We start from the raw sequence: 19,086 nt of genomic DNA on the forward strand, positions 1-19,086 counted from the left end.
GATTTATACAATTCAAAGATTGGCATAAAGAAGAGAATCTCATCACATAACATTCGCGAACTTTCAGAGGCTCCGGAATCAGTGCGGTTACATCATCAAAATTTGACAACGCTGATTTGACAAAGAAACGCTCGTCACTGTGTCTCCGGACAAACCAGACATGATACATTGATGCATTGTCCCTTCTCCATGCCCAGATTGGTTCAAACTCGCTATATCACAACCAATAAGCATAGGTTTCGCTTTTGTTTGGGGACCAACAATGAGCTTTTTGAACAACACGGAATGAGAGATAGGCATACATTTATGCGCGGCTAAATAAAACGCAAAAAAAAGTTTTGCATGAAATAATTCTCATACTAAGTACTTTTGCATGCACAGCAGCACAGAAACATGACAAAACAGTGACACAGCAAAGACGAACTGCTGCTCTTGCTGTTTTCAAAAGACGCAAATGGAGGTGCAGCTGTTTGTCTGCATTGCAGACAACCATATCCAAATCCATATCCACAGACAACCATATCCATGCTGGCACATAAAACCTAAGGATGTTCCATATTGAATCTAGTTTCGTTATCTAACTATTTATAGTATAGTAAATATTTATATCTAATTTTTTTTACTGAGGATTTGCACCATGTTTATTTGGACTTTGACACATTATTTATTATTTTCTTATTTTTTTTATTTGTTCATTGTACAAGTGGACACATTCTCTCACCTCAGCGGTCAAGATTAAGTCCTGAAAATCTCAACATGCTTACATTTCTTCATCACAACCTAGACTAAAAAAAAACAACGCTTTAAATACATGTTTACAGCCATAAACTTGGTATTGCACTTTTGGTCTCCCATTTATCCTGCTTATAAGGAAGGACAGTTTAAGTTTATTTTTGTCTAATCTTAAAAGACCCTGCTTGTTTATTCCTTCTAATTTAATTTATTAAAATGGGAAATTTTTCAGTTTATTTTTATAAAAGACTTCTATAGTTCTATTAAAATGGTTCTTTCAAAAGTTTGTTGAAATAAAACCTTTGTTCAGTCAGAAAACGTGTTCTTATTCTTTTCAGGGTCTTTGCTATGAGAATTACTATTTAATACCGTATACCGCGAAACCGTCAAACCGTGGTATTGTTTTAGACTATTATCATACCGTAAAAAATTCATACCGTTACAACCCTAGTGGTGATAAATCTGCTGTGGATCTGATGTCTGCGATTTGTGAATGTTTGTGACTTTTGTATTATTTTGTATTGACACGCGTCATCATTCTGCACTGGCTCATACTACAAACATCCTCTCAGTGGCTTCTCAGTGGATTAGCAGACGGGCACACAGGGCAATACTTTACCCAGAAAAGTTAAGGTTGTTCATTTTGGTTATTTTCTTGAACGACAAATGACTCTCATTAACCATTAAGAGAAAAACCAACACAAGTATCTCTATGTGATGCTAAATAGCCTGTAAAGTTTTAACTAATCAGAATAGCAAAAATGGTGCGTGGATGATCAGCTAACTGTGTGTGTTGTGGGTGGATTTACTGTTGGACTCTGTGATCTACATGTCTGTAATTTTGCTCAGCCAGTGTTTGCCCTGCACCTGTCTCAGTTTTTACAGCAGTTTCTCCATCATTATGAAAATCTACTCAAACAGACAATGCTTTAGTAGTTTTGTCACCTGTGTATTCGGCTACTCTCTGATGTGTGCGGTCCAAATATTAGATGTTGTTCTCCAGCAATTCAGCTTTATCAGGGTTTATTTATCACACAGCTTATACAGTTCAGGTTTCTAACTCAGTTCTCCTGCATCATAAACTCAATCAAAAATGTTTCCCTCCCTGATCCATACCTGTCAACCCTCCTGTTTTTCCCGGGATTCTTCCGTATTTTATCACCAGGGGCCGCCCCTTGAGATTATAGTGTGCATATCCCTTATTTTTACATCCCAGTGTTGAACAGTATGCCCTGATCTCACACCTGTTTTTCTTTGTTTTTCTTTGCCCGCCTATATTACTATTCAGAACTGTACTCCCAGTGGTCAAACAAAGAATTGCAAAAAAAAGAAAACAGTAAAACAGCTCTTACAGCTTCATTAATGATGACCAAAATATATGAAGGCAAAACATAATTCAGAGACAGATGTGGTATCTTGATGTATCACTGCATAAACTACAAAACACAAACTACAGCATCATTCACACTTGTTCATATTTACTGCAGTATTTCACAGTACCTCCAGTGTCTTCAGAACCATGATTACTGTCTTGAGTCAGTCCAGAGTGAAGGATGGAGATCAGCACTAAAAGCAGAAACACACATATGATGTATTAATAAACACAATGCAGATCACTGAGACACATCAAGAGTTAAAACTGCAAGTGCTTTTCTGTTTTAGCGTTTCACAATTGCAACGTCTGAAGGAGGATCCGGCTGCTGGCCATTTATTTTGTTCATTTATTTATCAAAGCCATCAACTTAATTATACAGAACAATCTAAAAAACTATAGGTGTGATCAACTTGAACTCTAACTGCAGACATCAGTCAAAGAGATCAGCAGAGCACAGTGAGGGTCAGAGTTGAGGATGGAGCTGTTGAGTCAGACTCTTCAGGGCTCTTGTAGTTTTGCTGCAGTGATGGCAGATCATGTGGTGTGATCAAATTTCTCTTTTTCACAGTAACAAAAAACAGATACAGTTTTTACAATTAAAACTGAGAATATAGTCTGAACAAACCAGACAGAGAATGCTTTGTCTATAATAAGGGAGCAATAAAAAAATAAATATGAAAATTAAGTGCGATTAAAAAGAGTGAAAGAAAGGAAATGAGGTGGTGCATGAAAAGAAAATAAATATTGGTAAGAGACCCTTACTCTGAATTTGTGCTCTGTATTTAACCCATTGAAGTGCACACACACACACACACACACAGCAGTGAACAAACATCTAGAGCAGTGGGCAGCCATTTGCATACTTGTGGATTTGGACTCAGACTTGACTCATGCTCGTATTAGGAATTGGACTCCACTCGTGTACATGCTAATATTTCTTTACCTCTCTACTGCACAGTGTTACCATATGGCAGCATGATATTTATGTTCATTTCCCTGCCACTGTTTTTTAAGACCAACGTTCTAATATAGAATATATATATTTATTTATTTATATTGGAATAAGGGGACCTTTGTGTAGCCAATGATGTGCTTTGGTTAAGTCACATGACAGTGTTTTTCTGTGACAGTTTCTGGCAGTTTATTGTGAGATGTTTCACCTCCAGTGAGTTATGATGACATTTTCACAACCTTAAAGTTGATCAAATTAGTTTTTTTGCAAATCGATCAAATGTGTTTAGCCAAATGGCAACACTGTGCAGTAGTGGAATGTGCAATATTGCAGTAGGTTAGCTAGCTAGCAAGGTCAGCTGTGTTATACAAGTTGTAGCAATAACATCATGAATGCTAGTGATATAATGTTGATTAGTCATATGTTAATGGCATTTGCATTGTGGATTAAAATCTAAATTGAATTGAAATACTTTTGATTAGATATAAATACAGTGTATTACCACCATGTTCTATGCTAAGTGAAAGAAGAAATGGACAGAACTGGCTCTTCCTGAAGATGAGATTGAAGATGAGATGGGTTTAGTGACCATGAGAATGATGCAGACTGGACATTTGATAAGAGCAGTGATGGAGACAGTTTAGGTTAGTTAGTTCAGAGGCAGGTAGGACAGGTGTAGTGTAGTATATAGTAAAATATTTAAATATTGTTAGCTAGTACACTCTCAAAAATAAAGGTACGCGAGTTGTTACTGGGGTGGGGCACAAATTTGTACCTGAAAGGTCCATATTAATACCTCAAGGGTACATATTAATACCTAAAAAGTACAAAAGTGTTCGTCTTAATTTTTTAGGTACTAATATATACTTTTGAGGAACCAATATGGACCCTTTAAGTACAATTGTGTACCTTTTGAAAAGGCACCACCCCAGTGACAGCTCGCATGTACCTTATTTCTGAGAGTGTAGCTACAGTATTCTGATGCATCTGGATATATAAGACTTGTTTATTTGTTATAATATTTACTGGAGGGAATGTTTATACCCACTGTATGTTGTATACATGATAATACAATAGTTGGTTTGTTTTCAGTAATTTTCTGCAAAAATAATGAATAAATAAAAGCTGTTGGAATATCAGTTGTTGGACAGTGTGTATAAGGTGTTCTTTATAAGTTCTGTGTTAAAGCTGATAATACTGCAACACCAATTAAATCATTTCTAACAACAAGATTATTATTTATAAGGAAATCAGTAAAATTGAAATTTCTAAGTTAGATCGACTGATGGATGTTGTTTTCATATGGCAACATAACAAGGTACCTTAATTTTATTATGATGATGATGATGATGATGATGATGATTATTATTATTATTATTATTATTATTATTATTAGATTAAAAGTTTTAAAATGTTGTTGTGTGCAGTATGTGTGTGTCTGTGTGTATCTTATATTCATCACATTGTACATCCATCAGGTAGCAATTATAGCTATAGAGTAACAATACCAGAACTTTTGACCTTACTGGAATTTTTTCTTTTTGGGTTCCTATGAAGTATACCGCTCATAAATAACACTGTGTGTGTGTGTGTGTGTGTGTGTGTGTGTGTGTGTGTGTGTGTGTGTGTGTGTGTGTGTGTGTCTGTGTGTCTGTGTGTGTGTGTCTGTGTGTGTTGAAGGAAGTCTGAGATCATTGGTGTTGTTGACGTACTTGTTGCCTTCAGTGCTCAAATAAACTAGGTGTGAAGACGCCTATAAACTGCAAACTACATCTTCATTTACAAATATATTTAAATCATTTATTACAATAATATTTTTTTGCAATTTATAAAACCAATTTAGGATTGCAGTGCAGGTATAGTTTAAATCAAAATATTTCACCAGAGAAAGACAACAGACATTAAAAAAGTAATGATTTTGACGTATCTTGCGTCTTCATATGTTCATGTGACGACCACAACTGTGGTTTTTCTGTGAAGACCATGAAAAGAACTCTGCTCATATACATGCAAAAACATATGATGAGATCAGCTAATTATAAATATCAGATGTATTATCTGAGAAAGGAGAAGTCAGTTCTGATAAATGCTTGAACATTATTTTTTGGCAGATGCAACTTTAAAAATGCTGCTTTACTCAAACCAAATTTGTACAATATAGACCAATCCAATGCCTAAAACTAACAAACAAACCCAAAAAGTTGAGAGAAGCAGCATTTTAGAGTGTTTGGTTTTGGTTTTGTGTGTCTAATCTGTGAAATTCAGCCACTTTAAGACCAAATACCTTTTGTTCCTCTTTGGATGATTCATTTTCACTTAAATACTATAAATGGGAAGAAAGACTAAAATGCTGGGATGCGTAAACCAACGCTGGGTCACGTATGGACAAACCCAACATTGGGTTATTAAAAAAAAATCATTTCAATTAGACTTTTTAATTAGTGGTTGTGTTTGTCTATATTTGACCCTGCATTGGATTACAACAACCCAGCATGTTTTAGAGTGTAAAGCAAAAGCAATGACATATTGACGTCCAGCGGCCTCTATTGTACACTGACAGCACAGATAAATGGCTGATCTCTGAAGCGCTGTATCTGATCAACACTTCACACATCAGCACTGAATCTGACTAATAAACACAAGAACATACAGCACAATCATTCTCTCATCTTCAGCTGAATGATTAAAACAGTATTAAAGAGCAGAAGAGTGGAGAATCTGATCAAATACTCACAGAGAAGGAGAGGCAGTGCACTGGAGCCCATCCTGACACACTAATGGACTGTTCTAGCAGAGCGCTGGCTGCTCAATCACACACTTCCTGGGTTTAAAACAACAGTTGAAGGAGGAGACAACAATGTTGACCAAACATAGGCCTAACGCTTCTGCTCTGAGTGATTCTCTAGTTCAGTCAAATACTGCAGTGTTCAAACAATGATCAAAACATTTATTACAGTATTTATTCATCTTTATTAATGTTAATGGAAATTAAGTAATTCAATGTTCTTCTGTGCATTAACTGTATTTAACAAACACAACTTTGGATTTAATAATTTTTTAGTAAATGTTGAATTATGATTATGAATGCTGGATTTTGTGATCCTTAGTAAATAAATGAACTTACATCAACTAATGGAGCTTTATTGTAAATTGTGACTGATTTACAGCATGTTTGATGGCTGATTTCATAGCAACTGATGAAAAAATCTTAGAAAAGATCGTGGAAATTATGAAAACATCAACCTGCAGTCTTGACACGCTCCCCACATCATTCTTCAAAACGGTGTTTAACTGTTTAGAAATGGATCTTCTAAAAGTGGTAAATGCTTCACTTCTCTCAGGGACTTTTCCGAACTCACTCAAAGCTGCAGTTGTTAAACCCCTCTTGAAGAAGAGCAACCTGGATAACACCCTATTGAGCAATTACAGACCGTTTCATCTCTTTCATTGGCAAAATCAATGAAAAAGTTGTTTTTAACCAGGTTAACAAGTTCTTAAACGTCAAGAAGTGTTTAGACAATTTTCAATCTGGTTTCAGAGCACATCACAGTACAGAGAGCACTCTTATAAAGATAATCAATGATAAACGCCGAAATACAGATTCAGGTAAAATAACAGTGCTGGTACTGCTCGATCTCAGTGCTGCATTTGACACTGTTGATCACAGCAAACTCATGGATAGGCTGGAAAACTGGGTTGGGCTATCTGGGACGGTCCTCAAGCGGTTCAGATCTTACTTTGAAGGGAGAGGTTACAATGTCAGAATAGGTGATCATAGGTCGAGGTGGACACCCATGACATGTGGAGTCCCACAAGGCTCGATTCTGGCACCTCTCTTGTTCAACCTTTACATGCTCCCTCTGAGCCAAATAATAAGAAAGAACCAAATCTCTGCACTCTGACTCTGCCAAGTCATTAGATGATTGGATTCTGACAAAATCCCCCATAGTGTAAGTTTCCACATAGCATTGGAATTCCCCTCCCGATGGGGAGCATCCGTTTTGCAACTGAAGTTGCTTCTAGAGGTTTACCCTATATGCATTGTTCTATTAGTGAAGTATAAGAAGGAACATCAGAAAACAGATGAACAGCAGTGACATTCATCATATCAGAGCATTCTGTAGCGGTCAAGTGGGAAAGAATCAAATCAAGATTTGGAATTAGCTCCGTTTTTTTTTTAGCCTTTCTGCCATCAACTTTGCAGATTGGAAAAAAAAAAAAATCAACATTGTCCTCAAGGGTGGTCAAGGCAACTGCACTATCAGAAGACACAGAGAGCAAAGGACACATCAATAGTTCAGCACTGGACGACACCCAATCAAAAGATAAATCAGCACTGGACAGCATCTGCTTTTTGATTACTAGACAATTTCTGGTTAAAACATTTTCACACTAGCACTTTTGATCCGCACCCGGGTTCATTTGACGTCATAGTACGGTACGTTTAGCTAGTGTAAACATGTCTTCTGAACTCAGGTGCGCACCCGTGAACCGTACCCGAGTCCGCCTGAAAAAGGTGATCTGGGGGACGGTTCATGCGACCTCTGGTACAGTTCTGTTGGCGCAGCCATTTTCGCGTATGATAACTGGTAAATAATCTTAATTACACGGAGGTAAAATAACACACTTCTCTCCTCGGTTTTCTGCTGAACCGGAATACATTTACAGTTTTTCTCAGACGCTTTGGTGCATTTCTCACAACACTATTTACATTTGCACAACAGTTAATGCATTTCTCAAAACAATTAGTGCAAACTATAAAACCTAGCTGATAACCTGCAAAAGCGCGTCACTTGCTCAAAATAGTTCATTCCTCAAGAGCAAGTACTGATGTCAATCAAAGTGTCAGTGTCATCAAAATGAAAAGTCCTGACAGCATTGTTTATGAACAAGATAGTCAAATGGCTTTGTCATGTTTTCATCATGACAGTTTACTCGGAACATTTTTTCAATGCAAAAAAGTCTGATTTTGGTGACACTTCCTGAAAATGCTCAAGACAGCACTGTATACTGTTTGCACAGCCATTTGAACACTACAGTAAAGTTAGACATCACTGCATTGAGTGAGTTATCTGAGTACAAGACACTGAATATGTATGTTTCACATTTTTACTGCATTTGCTCTTTACAATCCTAATTTACTCACAGCATTGTGCAGAAGAATAAACACACCCTTAATTACAACAAACATAAACTCCCTTTGGGTAAAGCTGGACACAACTGTAAACAATATTGTAGAACATATTGGAACTGAACTTGCAATATACACAGGTCTGTAAATCATTCATCAAATTGTTCAATTTTAAAGACATTTTCAGGAAAATAAAGATTAATTTTTTTTATAAAGTTTGCTTGACCGATTTTGACATCAAGTTTAACATTTTTGTATGTAGTGACTCAAGTAATGAATTGAGGACTATTAGTTTTATATGGACTGACTATTCAGCATGTACAAGTTTAGTTAATTTTGACTGACATGACATAAGCAAATGATAATGTTATAAACAGCAGAGAGTTGAATTAAAGCAATTGATGCATGTCCAAAAGCATTTGCAATTTGTTGAAAGAAATGAGAAACTGTAACTAGGATGTGCGCAAATGACTAATTGTTTTGAGAAATGCATTAACTGTTGTGCAATATGCAATATTAACTATTTGCATATGTCCAAATATGGAATGCCGGTAACACATGATATGACAGTGTGATGGCACACCCAATAGTAACGCTAACAAGTTCACTTCTGATGTGAATGCAATAATACCAAACAACGGAAGTGAACCACTTACTGTACAACAAACTATCATTTTCATAACGCTCGTTCGTTCTTGTGTGTGTGTATGTCACATTTCGTACACTAAAAAAAAAAATATCCAAAGATGATTCCTTGGATTTACTAAATTTTTTACGTTAAGTGGTTGTAAACGATTCATTTGGGCTGAATTTAAACAAACAAATTAAGTTGCACATTATTAAACTTAATTTGTTTGTTTAAATTAACACAAATAAATAGTTTGCAGCAGTTTTTTCAGTGTACCTTGGTGACATGCGCGGGACTGAGCCAGGGCAAACACAGTGATACACAGTAATGTCTGCTTGTCCCCTCAAAAACAGCTTCTGCAGACACTGTGTGATGTTCTGAATGTGTATAACATTTTTGCGGCAGATGGACGCGAGTTGCTTTCTGTTTGTCCAAAACCAAAAGCATCAGTTAAAGCAGAAAGACCGTGATGTGCGAACATCTTTCCATTTTGGCACTTGCTTTCATGACCGTCACCTAGCAACAGCCGTAAACAAAACAGCAGCTCGATGACACAAGCGTACTGGGGTTCAGAAGGAAAACAGACCACCTGGAGGTCTGGAGGTGCCAAGGGGAGACAATCGAACTTGGGTACAGTCCAGGCAAATGAACCCAGTTTGATAGCACCCTTAGATGAAAAACTGCTCATGCTGCATGTGTGTGTGTCTTTGTTATTTGCCTGTAATGTAGAGCACAAAGTGTTTGAAGTTTGTGAAGTTTTGGTGTGAACATGAAAGTGTCTGAGATTCCTTCATTGTCTTTTTTTTGTTGAGTCGGTTTTGAGTCCATTATATTGTGAACACCAAACGTATTGAGGTCACTTTGGGCAGATTTCATTTCTGGTTTACTTTTAAGTCGGTTTGGTTCTTTTGAAATGAACAATATGTGAAAACACCCAAAACAGCTTAAAAACGTTTTTATTATTATTTATTGTTTATTATTTATATTAGACAGACTAATAAGCAGTTTTGAGATAATAGATGATACTTTAAATATAAAAGATAAAACACGACACTTATTACAGTGCTACTATTTACGCCCCAAGTCTAGGGGAAACAAAAAGGGCATAATAAACGAAGAAAAAAAAAAACAAATGTGTTGGGGTGGTGGATTTCCCAAACTAAACAAAACTCAAAGCAAAAGACTCCCTTCGTTCGACAACCAAACTCACACACTCAATTAAGAGTATATATATATACTCTTATGTGGTCAGGGTGACCACAGGCCAAAATAACAAACAAAAGAATCTATAAAATAAATCCACTAAATTACCTATTACTATTTAAAGAAAAATAGAGAAATCTTACCTTACTTCCTAACATAAACAAAGTCAAAAGTAATCAAATAAATAGGCAGGTCACCCCTACACGCTCAAACTCTCAAAAATATTTAAACATATGATGGTCATCAATACAAAGTTGGTTGGTGTTGGTAGTCAGCGAAAGGGGTGAGGGAAACCCAGGAGCTCCACTCCAAACACCGAACGCAGCAGAAATGAGCTCTCCGAACCCTGCCGGACGCTCCTTTTTATATGTGCTTTTGCGACCAGCAGCCAATCAGATCAGGCAATCACGCCGTAATGGGAGCCTATGAAACAACAGAAAAACAACAAGAAGGCGGGACAAAAGAAAAAGACAGGACAATCCGCAATAATAAATAAATAAATAAACTTCAGGTGTAACAGCTACAATTATTGACAAATGTAAAATACATTGCTATTGCTATTTGGTGAACATACAGTAGGTGAGAGTTCAAAGTGACTATTACCGCCGCGTCTTATACCGCCGCCGTTTGAAATAACTGCCGCTCTGTTTTTAGTATATGACAGCAGCTTGTGAATGAGCCGCCAGGGGGCGCAAAGGGACGGGATGCGAACGGACAGAAATAGCCTTTACAGCAGCTTTAAATATGCTACTGTGCTTGTAAATGAGATTAAACAATAAGTCAAAGCATTATAATTCCTTCATTAATCAATTAAAATTTGTTAACACACTTTATTGTAAACTTTTTTAAGTGCAAAGAGGACTAGTTTTGGAAAATAGAATTGAAGAAATAAAAGACAACTAACATGAAAGCACAAACATTCAGTACAAATAAGTAGTCTTAAACAAAATAAATAAAGCAGTCTTTTAGCCTAAATATAGAGAGATGTTCAGTGTTTGCTATTTTGACAGGACTAAGACAAGACATTTTCATTTATGTTTTTATTTCTGTTTTTGTTTTAATTTTCGTTGTTGATTATATTTTACTATCTTATTTTATGTCTCAACAATTGTACATAATAATAAACGAATAATGAAAACTAATTAATAATGAAATTAGGCCTAAATAAATTATTTATTTAAAGATATTGCGGCGAAACACTGAGAAACGGTCAGGGGCATGGTCTAAAGAGCTTAAGTTGAATGCTGCTTCATCAAAAGCAAATAAATAAATAAATAAATTGACCTACCTTAAGGAGATCACTGAAAGTATAATAAAACAAATTTTGCCGCAGGACATAACATAAATTAAGTCTCGCAGGTTTATCTTTAATAATTTAGTTTCAGTTCAGTTTTTTTTTTTTTTTTCAAAACGTCAATGTTCTCCTTTAAAGAAGCTATAACTGTTGTTTTGTTTTTTAATTAATGGCTCAGTATGTTTGGTATTTTAATTTCAATTTCTGTCACCTTGCATATGCGTGTGAAATATAATGCCGCATAACCGCGAAAAAAGAAGAAAAAGCTGTCAGTTAGACCTAATTCATCAAAATGAACTGTAATAAAATACAGCATGTATGTTAATACTGGCAGAATGTGAACAAACTCAAGGTAAGGCTAAGATATGTGCTTGCTTTTTTAATGCATTTAAAAAGATTTGCGGCTACTATGGTGTATAATAATGTTTTTTCTTCCTTTTTTGTATGGTAAAGGACAATGCACATTGTTATTGATGTAAACTTAGACTAAAACTTACCATTGATAAATGTGACCTAGCCTACTTCAAGCAGATAACTTAAAGTATAATAAAAATAATTTTGCCACAGGACATAAATAAAGTCCCGCAAGTTTAGTTTTTAATAATTTGGTTTCAGTTTTGTTCAGTTTTTTTTTTTCTCAAAACATCTGTTTTTCTTTAAAGTAAAATTGTTGTTTTTTGTTGTTGTTGTTTTACTTGTAATGGCTCTCTCTCTCTCTCTCTCTCTCTCTCTCTCTCTCTCTCTCTCTCTATATATATATATATATATATATATATATATATATATGTAATTATTTAATAATATATAATTATAAATATATTCTTAATAAACTTCCCAGCCACAAATATTGAAGAACACAACTTGTATTAAAACTGGGCGGGGATTAGAAAGAATACAATGCTTGTTATATAATTTAAAATGTTATTCCTCTTGTTCAATTTCTGCATGCACATTTTTTCACCCGCTACTCTGCCAGGAACTTCGCTGCTGGAGAGCACCTTCAAAAATCTCAATCTCATGGCTCATTCTTCACGAATATAGAATTAAAATAATGGCGCGATAGGTTTATTGTGCATCCCGCGGGTGCAACCAACAAGAGTTGTGCATTTTAGTTTAACTTTTTGAGCGTTAAAAGCAGTTCTGTGTTAGTTTTTATTTAAATATATCAAGCCGAAACTAAACAGCGCATTCTCTCCGCCTCCTCGTTCATAACCAGCCACGCACTGCTGAAGCAGGCAATAGAGACACTCCGTAATTCATAATCTTAGCTGATGTTTCGGAGTCGAAAGAATATATTAAAGAGAAATGTTCTTTTAACAGTCCCGATATGTTTAATCTTTTTTTTTTTCTGTCATTTCTCTTCAGCAAATTATATTTTTTTAAAGCTGCTTGATTCTTTTAAAACCGAAAGCAGAGCCCGGCAATTGGTGTTTTTCCATAAGATACGCTTTGTGAAGTTTTTAATGTGTTTTTAAATAGTTTTATTCTATTCAAAGCAGCACCTATATGCCAATTTATCCTAAAAACGCGGCATAGGAGCCATGCATGTCATGTGTCACATAACTGCATTTTCCTACGCGTGCGCGATCAATTTCTGATCCTTTTGCATAAAGGTTTTTAATCAAAAACAGGTCATTTAATTACTTTCGATGTGCTAAAATATTTGTTAGACGAATGTTATTTTAAAAAAAGCATATGCACATATTACAATTGTAAAATAGTCTAAAATGCATGGTCTGATCAGAAATAAAGGAAATTAGTTATATTTCATTATTTAATGCATAAAATAGGCTAGTCTTTTTATAAATTGAGTTGAATTGAATTGAATTGAATTGATTTGAAACTTTTAATTGCATTTTTACGTCCTGTAAATAATAAAAGTTGCATCAGATTGATGAAAACGAATCTTAATACCTGCAAACAGGGCCACAGTTACTTCTTTTTTCACTGACTGGCATGAATGGCAAACGCGTCAGAAAAAAACTGCTGAATCTGCGCGAATATTTGGTTAACTTATAAAACAAATGTCTGGTTTAGTGATGTTAGTAATGCATAGAAAAATGCAAAGCAGAATTCTCCTAAGCTCATTAACCCATGCACTGATGACAGCGAGGGAATCACTGGCCCACCATTTTTATTAAAGGTATTATTTCACTGACCTGAACATAACCATTTATAATATAATTCATAACCTATCGTCTAAAGCAGGCAACACTCTATTCAGCTATGTTCTGTGTTTTTACGTAAAAATATATTCGTTTTGGCGAATGCTTGGAGCCTAATATAGATATTTTAAATAACACATTAAGTTCAGTTGTTGTGCATAGAAACATTCATTTTCATAAGGCCCCATATTTAATGCGGTTTCGTTTTTAAACTCATAGGTTTTGTTAAGCCATCCGTCCTATTTTTGGATTTTGTGTATTCATGTTTATGAAAAACACTTAAAGAGTGGAGACCCCTTCCCCCTATTCATAACCAAAAGCTTGTCTGTTAGGTGTTAATGGGCATCAGTGAGGCTGAAATCATGTCGCGTTTTCACTTTCGGGCTAGTAGCTTGCAGCATGACACGCAAACCCTGCCCCCAGAACGTCCCCGGAATTAGATGTTGCATATTGTATCTGTGATCTTAAGGAAAGTGTTAAGTAGACTATTTAAGCACAGAGCGAGTAATAAAACAGCATATATTGCGTTGCGCTCAGCAGCTTTTCACTAATAAAGCTCTTCATGTAAATTTCAATTTTAGCGCGTCATATAAAAACATCAATGCTTGTTTGGGGACACAGAACACACTTATTTTTGTAGTTTCCCCTGATCCGTTTTTAAAGTGGCACTGCACATTTGGTTAACTGAAAAAAGGTCGCAGTTCATGCGTTCACTCACCCCAAAAATGCTCTGTTTGCATGATTTGATTATTATCATTGTATCTTAAATAAATAATAAATAAATAAATAATATTTTAAACCTTCTCTGGTGTTTACTGTTTTTAGAGAATATATAAAATCTTTTTTTTTAACAAAGCCTTTGTAAAATGGCTTTGTTTAATATGGCTTTAAAGGTTTCATTTATGTAGGCTATAAAGGCCTACCTTGTTGCTTTTGCTTGTTTTATAATGGTTTATTTATTTCATGCGATTTTATTATATCAGATATTTGTAATTCTTTAAATTATATTTCAATATGGCTTAGGCTATTTTATAAAGATATGACACTTGTTTTAAGTCTACAAAAGGGTACACGTAAAGTTTTATGTCTTTCTGTTTTATTCATATTGTGTATTATCTGCAAAATAAATAACAAAATGAAAGAAGCTGCTCGCAGCTTACCAGAGCTGTGAAGGGAGCGCTCATTTGCTCAATCTCTCACACACACATATGCAGGCATATAAACACGCACAAACACACCGTTTAAACTTGACAAAAACTCTCGAAAACCTTTAGTCTGCTGTGTCTTTAATATGGTGTAAAGATTATTATGCGTTAATGAAACATCCAGGGGTACGCAGCAAAGTCACTTATAAATTAAAATTGTATTATTTTATGCAACAGCCTTACATTTAAAACGGAAACATAACGGCGATTATAATCAAAAAGACCTCTCAACCCATAAGGCTAGATGTTTTCTTTCCCTTATTTATTAATTTATTTGTTCATGTGCGCATGTAACTCGTGTGCCTTCGGAAAACTAGTGTAATGACGGCAAGCCATCTTTCCCAGACTTGGGGCAAAGTCCGCCTCTCCTTTCACTTCGCCCCCCCAAAGCCCCAGCTGGCCCTCCTGGCATCCTCTGCGTAAAACATATGCTGGATAAGTTGACGGTTCAATTCGCTGTGGCAATTACAGACTTATAAAGGGACTAAGCCGAAAAGAAAATGAATGAAAGAATGAATTAATAATAATAATAATAATAATAATAATAATAATAAAATAAGGTAATGATCTTTACACAGATGCCGCGTACGTGGCATTTTTTATTTTTAGAGATGGTTCATTTGAATTGCCTCTGCCACTTCCCCCACCTCAAACCTGAAAGTTGCAGAGAGAACTATAGCCTATTTACACCTTAGCCTCAATAGCAACAGTTCATAGCCCATTTACATCAAGACAGCGCAAGTTTAGCGGAAGAATGTCAAATCAGAATCACGCAGATGAAGCACACCAGCTACTACTATCATGAAACTATTAAAATGGCATTGGCATAACTTTATTTATTTTCAGCAGCTTTTTTCGCTCAACAGAAATGCGGCGTTGGGAAGCATTTAATAAATAAAAGCAGGGTTAATAGTGACGTGATTCAAATGCTGGATCTGCGACAGAGAAACTACAGGGGTTTTAGGAAACACTCACTACTATATCCTCCCCCCCCAAACTATGCATATTCAGCGCAAGTTACTGTACGGCTTTGTTTGGGAAAGCACAGGTCCGCTGGTGCCGCGCGCCTCTTTCTCTGGGCCGAAGCGAGATGATTTTAAAAATATTAAAGATATAGATTAATTAATTATTCAGCAAAATTGACATTTATTTCATATTTCACTATGCATTTCATCTGATAGGCTAATCTTTATAGCTTAATTAAACACATATTGTCAAAACCCACACGTGTATGAAAATGAAAATGGCATTTGTTATTATTAGACTCCGATTTGTTATTTGTTGCCTAGGCTATTTTCACATTTGAGGTGCTTTATTGGCATGACAAATAACTGTACATTCGTATTGCCAAAGCAGTGCAGCGTCACTGCGTACAAAGACAGTGCAAAAAGGGCAGTAGTGCAAACAATTATGGATATAACATATAATAAAGAAAATAAAATAAAAAAAATTGAATAATAAAAATAAAAATAGAATCATGATAAAGGTAATGATAGTAGCCTATTATCAAAAGTAAGTCCACAAATAAAGAGTTCGAGTATTTGTGTGTTGGAGACAGTGGAGCGGGTATTGTTAGTTGAACGCACAATGCGCTCTGTGCTGGACTTTACACCTGCTTTGATCTGGTGCAGGCATAAATGCGCATGCGGTGGAGGCGCACTCTAAACTCACACTGGAGAAAACTGGACTAGTGGATATCACAAAGACACGCAGTTTAATTTATTTCATGTTTTGCTTAACTAATTCTTTGAATAAAACTATTGAGCTATAAAGGGGAAAAACGCAGAAGAAATTTCCCATTACATTAATTTTAGCACAGCTGCCATTCATTTTCACATTAGTTTTTGAGTTAGGGATTAATATTAAAGTAGCCTAGTAAAAATGTCTATACTATAAATAATATTATAATTTATTATATCCATTATTATTATTATTATTATTATTATTATTATTATTATTATTTTAATTATTATTATTAAGCTATACAATTGACAAAACGCAGAACAAAATATTTGCTTTCATTTTGGCATAGCTAAAGCACACGTTTACAGTTATGTAAAAAAACATCCCCTTCTACAGCAGCAGTCAATTTAGGACACTTAAAAATGTCTTTTGCGTTTAAAGATGATCGACCTGCGAAGTTATGTTTACAGTGTTGTAAAAGAAAAAGGTAGGCTATTTAGTGCGTGTGGATTTACCGCGGATCCACCTCTTGCGCTGCAGGCTGAATAATATAGGTAGACATGGCTTTCTGTTTGGCTACACTAATGCCTAAAAATGTAACTAAGTAACACATTAATTTTAGAAACTATTTTTAAATGGCATTTAACATTTAAATTTATTTTTTTATTTAATGTAACATTTAAATATAATTTAATTTAAAACATTTATTTTTTCCTCGCTGATTTTGGTTGAGTAATAAAGCGTGATGACTCAGATGATCTAGTTTAGCTTGCATGTGTGGGCGTATTTTGACGTCTTTACCTAAAACTTTACACATTTATAATGTTTAAAATAAAACGGAAAGAAATAAAGAGACTAACATAATTTAAACCACATGTTTGGTGCTTAACATTATCTTTCTGCATTAATGTAAACGGTATCGTTGCCTTCATTAATAAAATCGGTAATAGCAAAACTGCATATTATTATTACTATAAAAAGTAGGACTATATCGGTAATGCAAAGTAATGAATTAATAAATTGCCTAAATAAAAGGAACAAGAAAGGACCAAATTCAGTCGTCAAGTGCAATGGGATTGCGCCCTTGCGCCCTCAGTTAGGATATCCTGCCGCCGGGCCTGCTATAGCGAAACTTTATTGTTTGAGAAGAAACAAAAGCGGAAACTGTGGATAAAAACCTGGCTGGGAAGATGGTGACAACATGAATTTTCTGTTCTTCAACGAGAAAAAAAAAATCGCAGACAGGACACAATGACGCCTTTTATTATACAACGCAGGTCGTGTTTACGATCATTAATATTAACAACTAATATTAATATCATATCATTAACTCCTCTTGCTTTAGACTTTACCTTTTAGAGCTTGTTCTTGTTGGCGCAATATAAGTTTATTGCATGTATAGGGTACGAATCAGATTATGAAGAATGATTAAGAGCATGCTTTTCCTTCATTGCATCCTTTCCGTAAGGTGTTTTATTTATTTTTTTATTTAATTAATTTATTTATAATTTTTTTAAATAATGATGACAATATTTACTGTCTAAACATTCCTCGGTATACTACCAACAAATTACGCCCCTGTACCCAAGTAGCCTACCTAAGTTAATTTACATTTCATGTAAAATTAAGAAATAAAAAAAGACCAAAGTATTATGCTAAATATTCGTACAAACGAACATGTTTGTTTTTTAACTTTCGTTGATAAAACAACACAATACAGCCTAGGCTAGTTAAATATTAAATAACTTTAACTGCTTGAAACAGTAAACGTTACATTTTAGAAACTTCTCAAATACTAATCAATAATAATATAAATAGTAACGAAGAACAAAAATATTAGCCAATTGTAACAACATAAGTCAGATGTTGGAAAAAAACTGCGTCTCTCCGCCTTTTTTCTATTCATATTTTAAATTATTTGCCAGAAAAACTAACATGTTGACTTTGTTCGGTTTAAGCGGAGACTTATTTGAGATTACAATGTTTCCAGCAGCACTGAGCACTGAGCAGCTCCGCCGCCTGCATTTCTCGGAAACCAGCTCTACATTGTGGATCGGCGCGTTCTCAACTACCAAATATGCTGCTCCATTTCTCATCAACGTCTACTATTTATCAGTTTCTCTTTTGTATTTGCCCATTTTTGAAAAGGCCTCTCTACCATACCTGGCTGACTAGCTGGGCATTTGCGTTCAGTAGATGACACCGGAGCTGGCTCCGCATGTCATGGCATGGGTGACATTACCACAGATGGCTATGGAGGTTCGACGTGTTTGTCCATTTAACACTTATTTTTCTAAACAAGCCCTACAAATAGCTTCATCCTAATTATTGATTCGCCTTACTCGTTCGCCACGAATCCAAAATGTTTCCAGATTGGCGATGTAATATAAGTTTTCCAGCAAGGTTCATGGCTGAACTTGAACTTGCTGTATCACGTCTAAGTTAACGTTATGTTCATAAATGTATAGGCTATTTGGCAACAAAACAGAAAATGTGTGTTCTAGAGTGATTGTCGTCACGGTGACCGTCACAGCCCTTACATATGAGATTGCATACATTTGCATACATGTTTTAAGCTATAAAATGAAAGCCTCAGTTTGGTGCGGAGTTATTATTATACAAAAATCAAGAAAATCTTTGGATTTGTTTGATTCGTAGATTGTAGGCTATTTTAAAATCCGATATTATATAAGAACTATTAATAACTGTAATTTTCAA

General features: G+C 35.2%; 1 protein-coding gene and 1 long non-coding RNA gene across 3 annotated transcripts in view; one reads left to right on the top strand and one right to left on the bottom strand.

Moving 5' to 3' along the window:
- Window positions 1-5,838, bottom strand: part of si:dkey-10h3.1 — a 30,781-nt gene extending 24,943 nt beyond the window's left edge. For both annotated transcript variants that reach the window (XM_087260174.1, XM_087260173.1), the window contains exons 1-2: window positions 5,794-5,838; window positions 2,233-2,298 (exon numbers count right to left, since the gene is read on the bottom strand). In XM_087260174.1, the coding sequence (XP_087116300.1) occupies window positions 2,233-2,298; window positions 5,794-5,824 (97 nt within the window). In that variant the 5' untranslated portion in view covers window positions 5,825-5,838. The remainder of the gene's footprint in view (window positions 1-2,232; window positions 2,299-5,793) is intronic.
- Window positions 1-19,086, top strand: part of LOC147842964 (uncharacterized) — a 277,603-nt gene that overhangs the window by 29,525 nt on the left and 228,992 nt on the right. The gene's annotated exons all lie outside the window — the stretch shown is intronic.

The sequence above is a fragment of the Danio rerio genome, chromosome 7 (genome assembly GCF_052040795.2).
Source record: "Danio rerio strain M-AB ecotype USA chromosome 7, GRCz13ab, whole genome shotgun sequence".
Taxonomy (NCBI): Eukaryota; Metazoa; Chordata; class Actinopteri; order Cypriniformes; family Danionidae; genus Danio; species Danio rerio.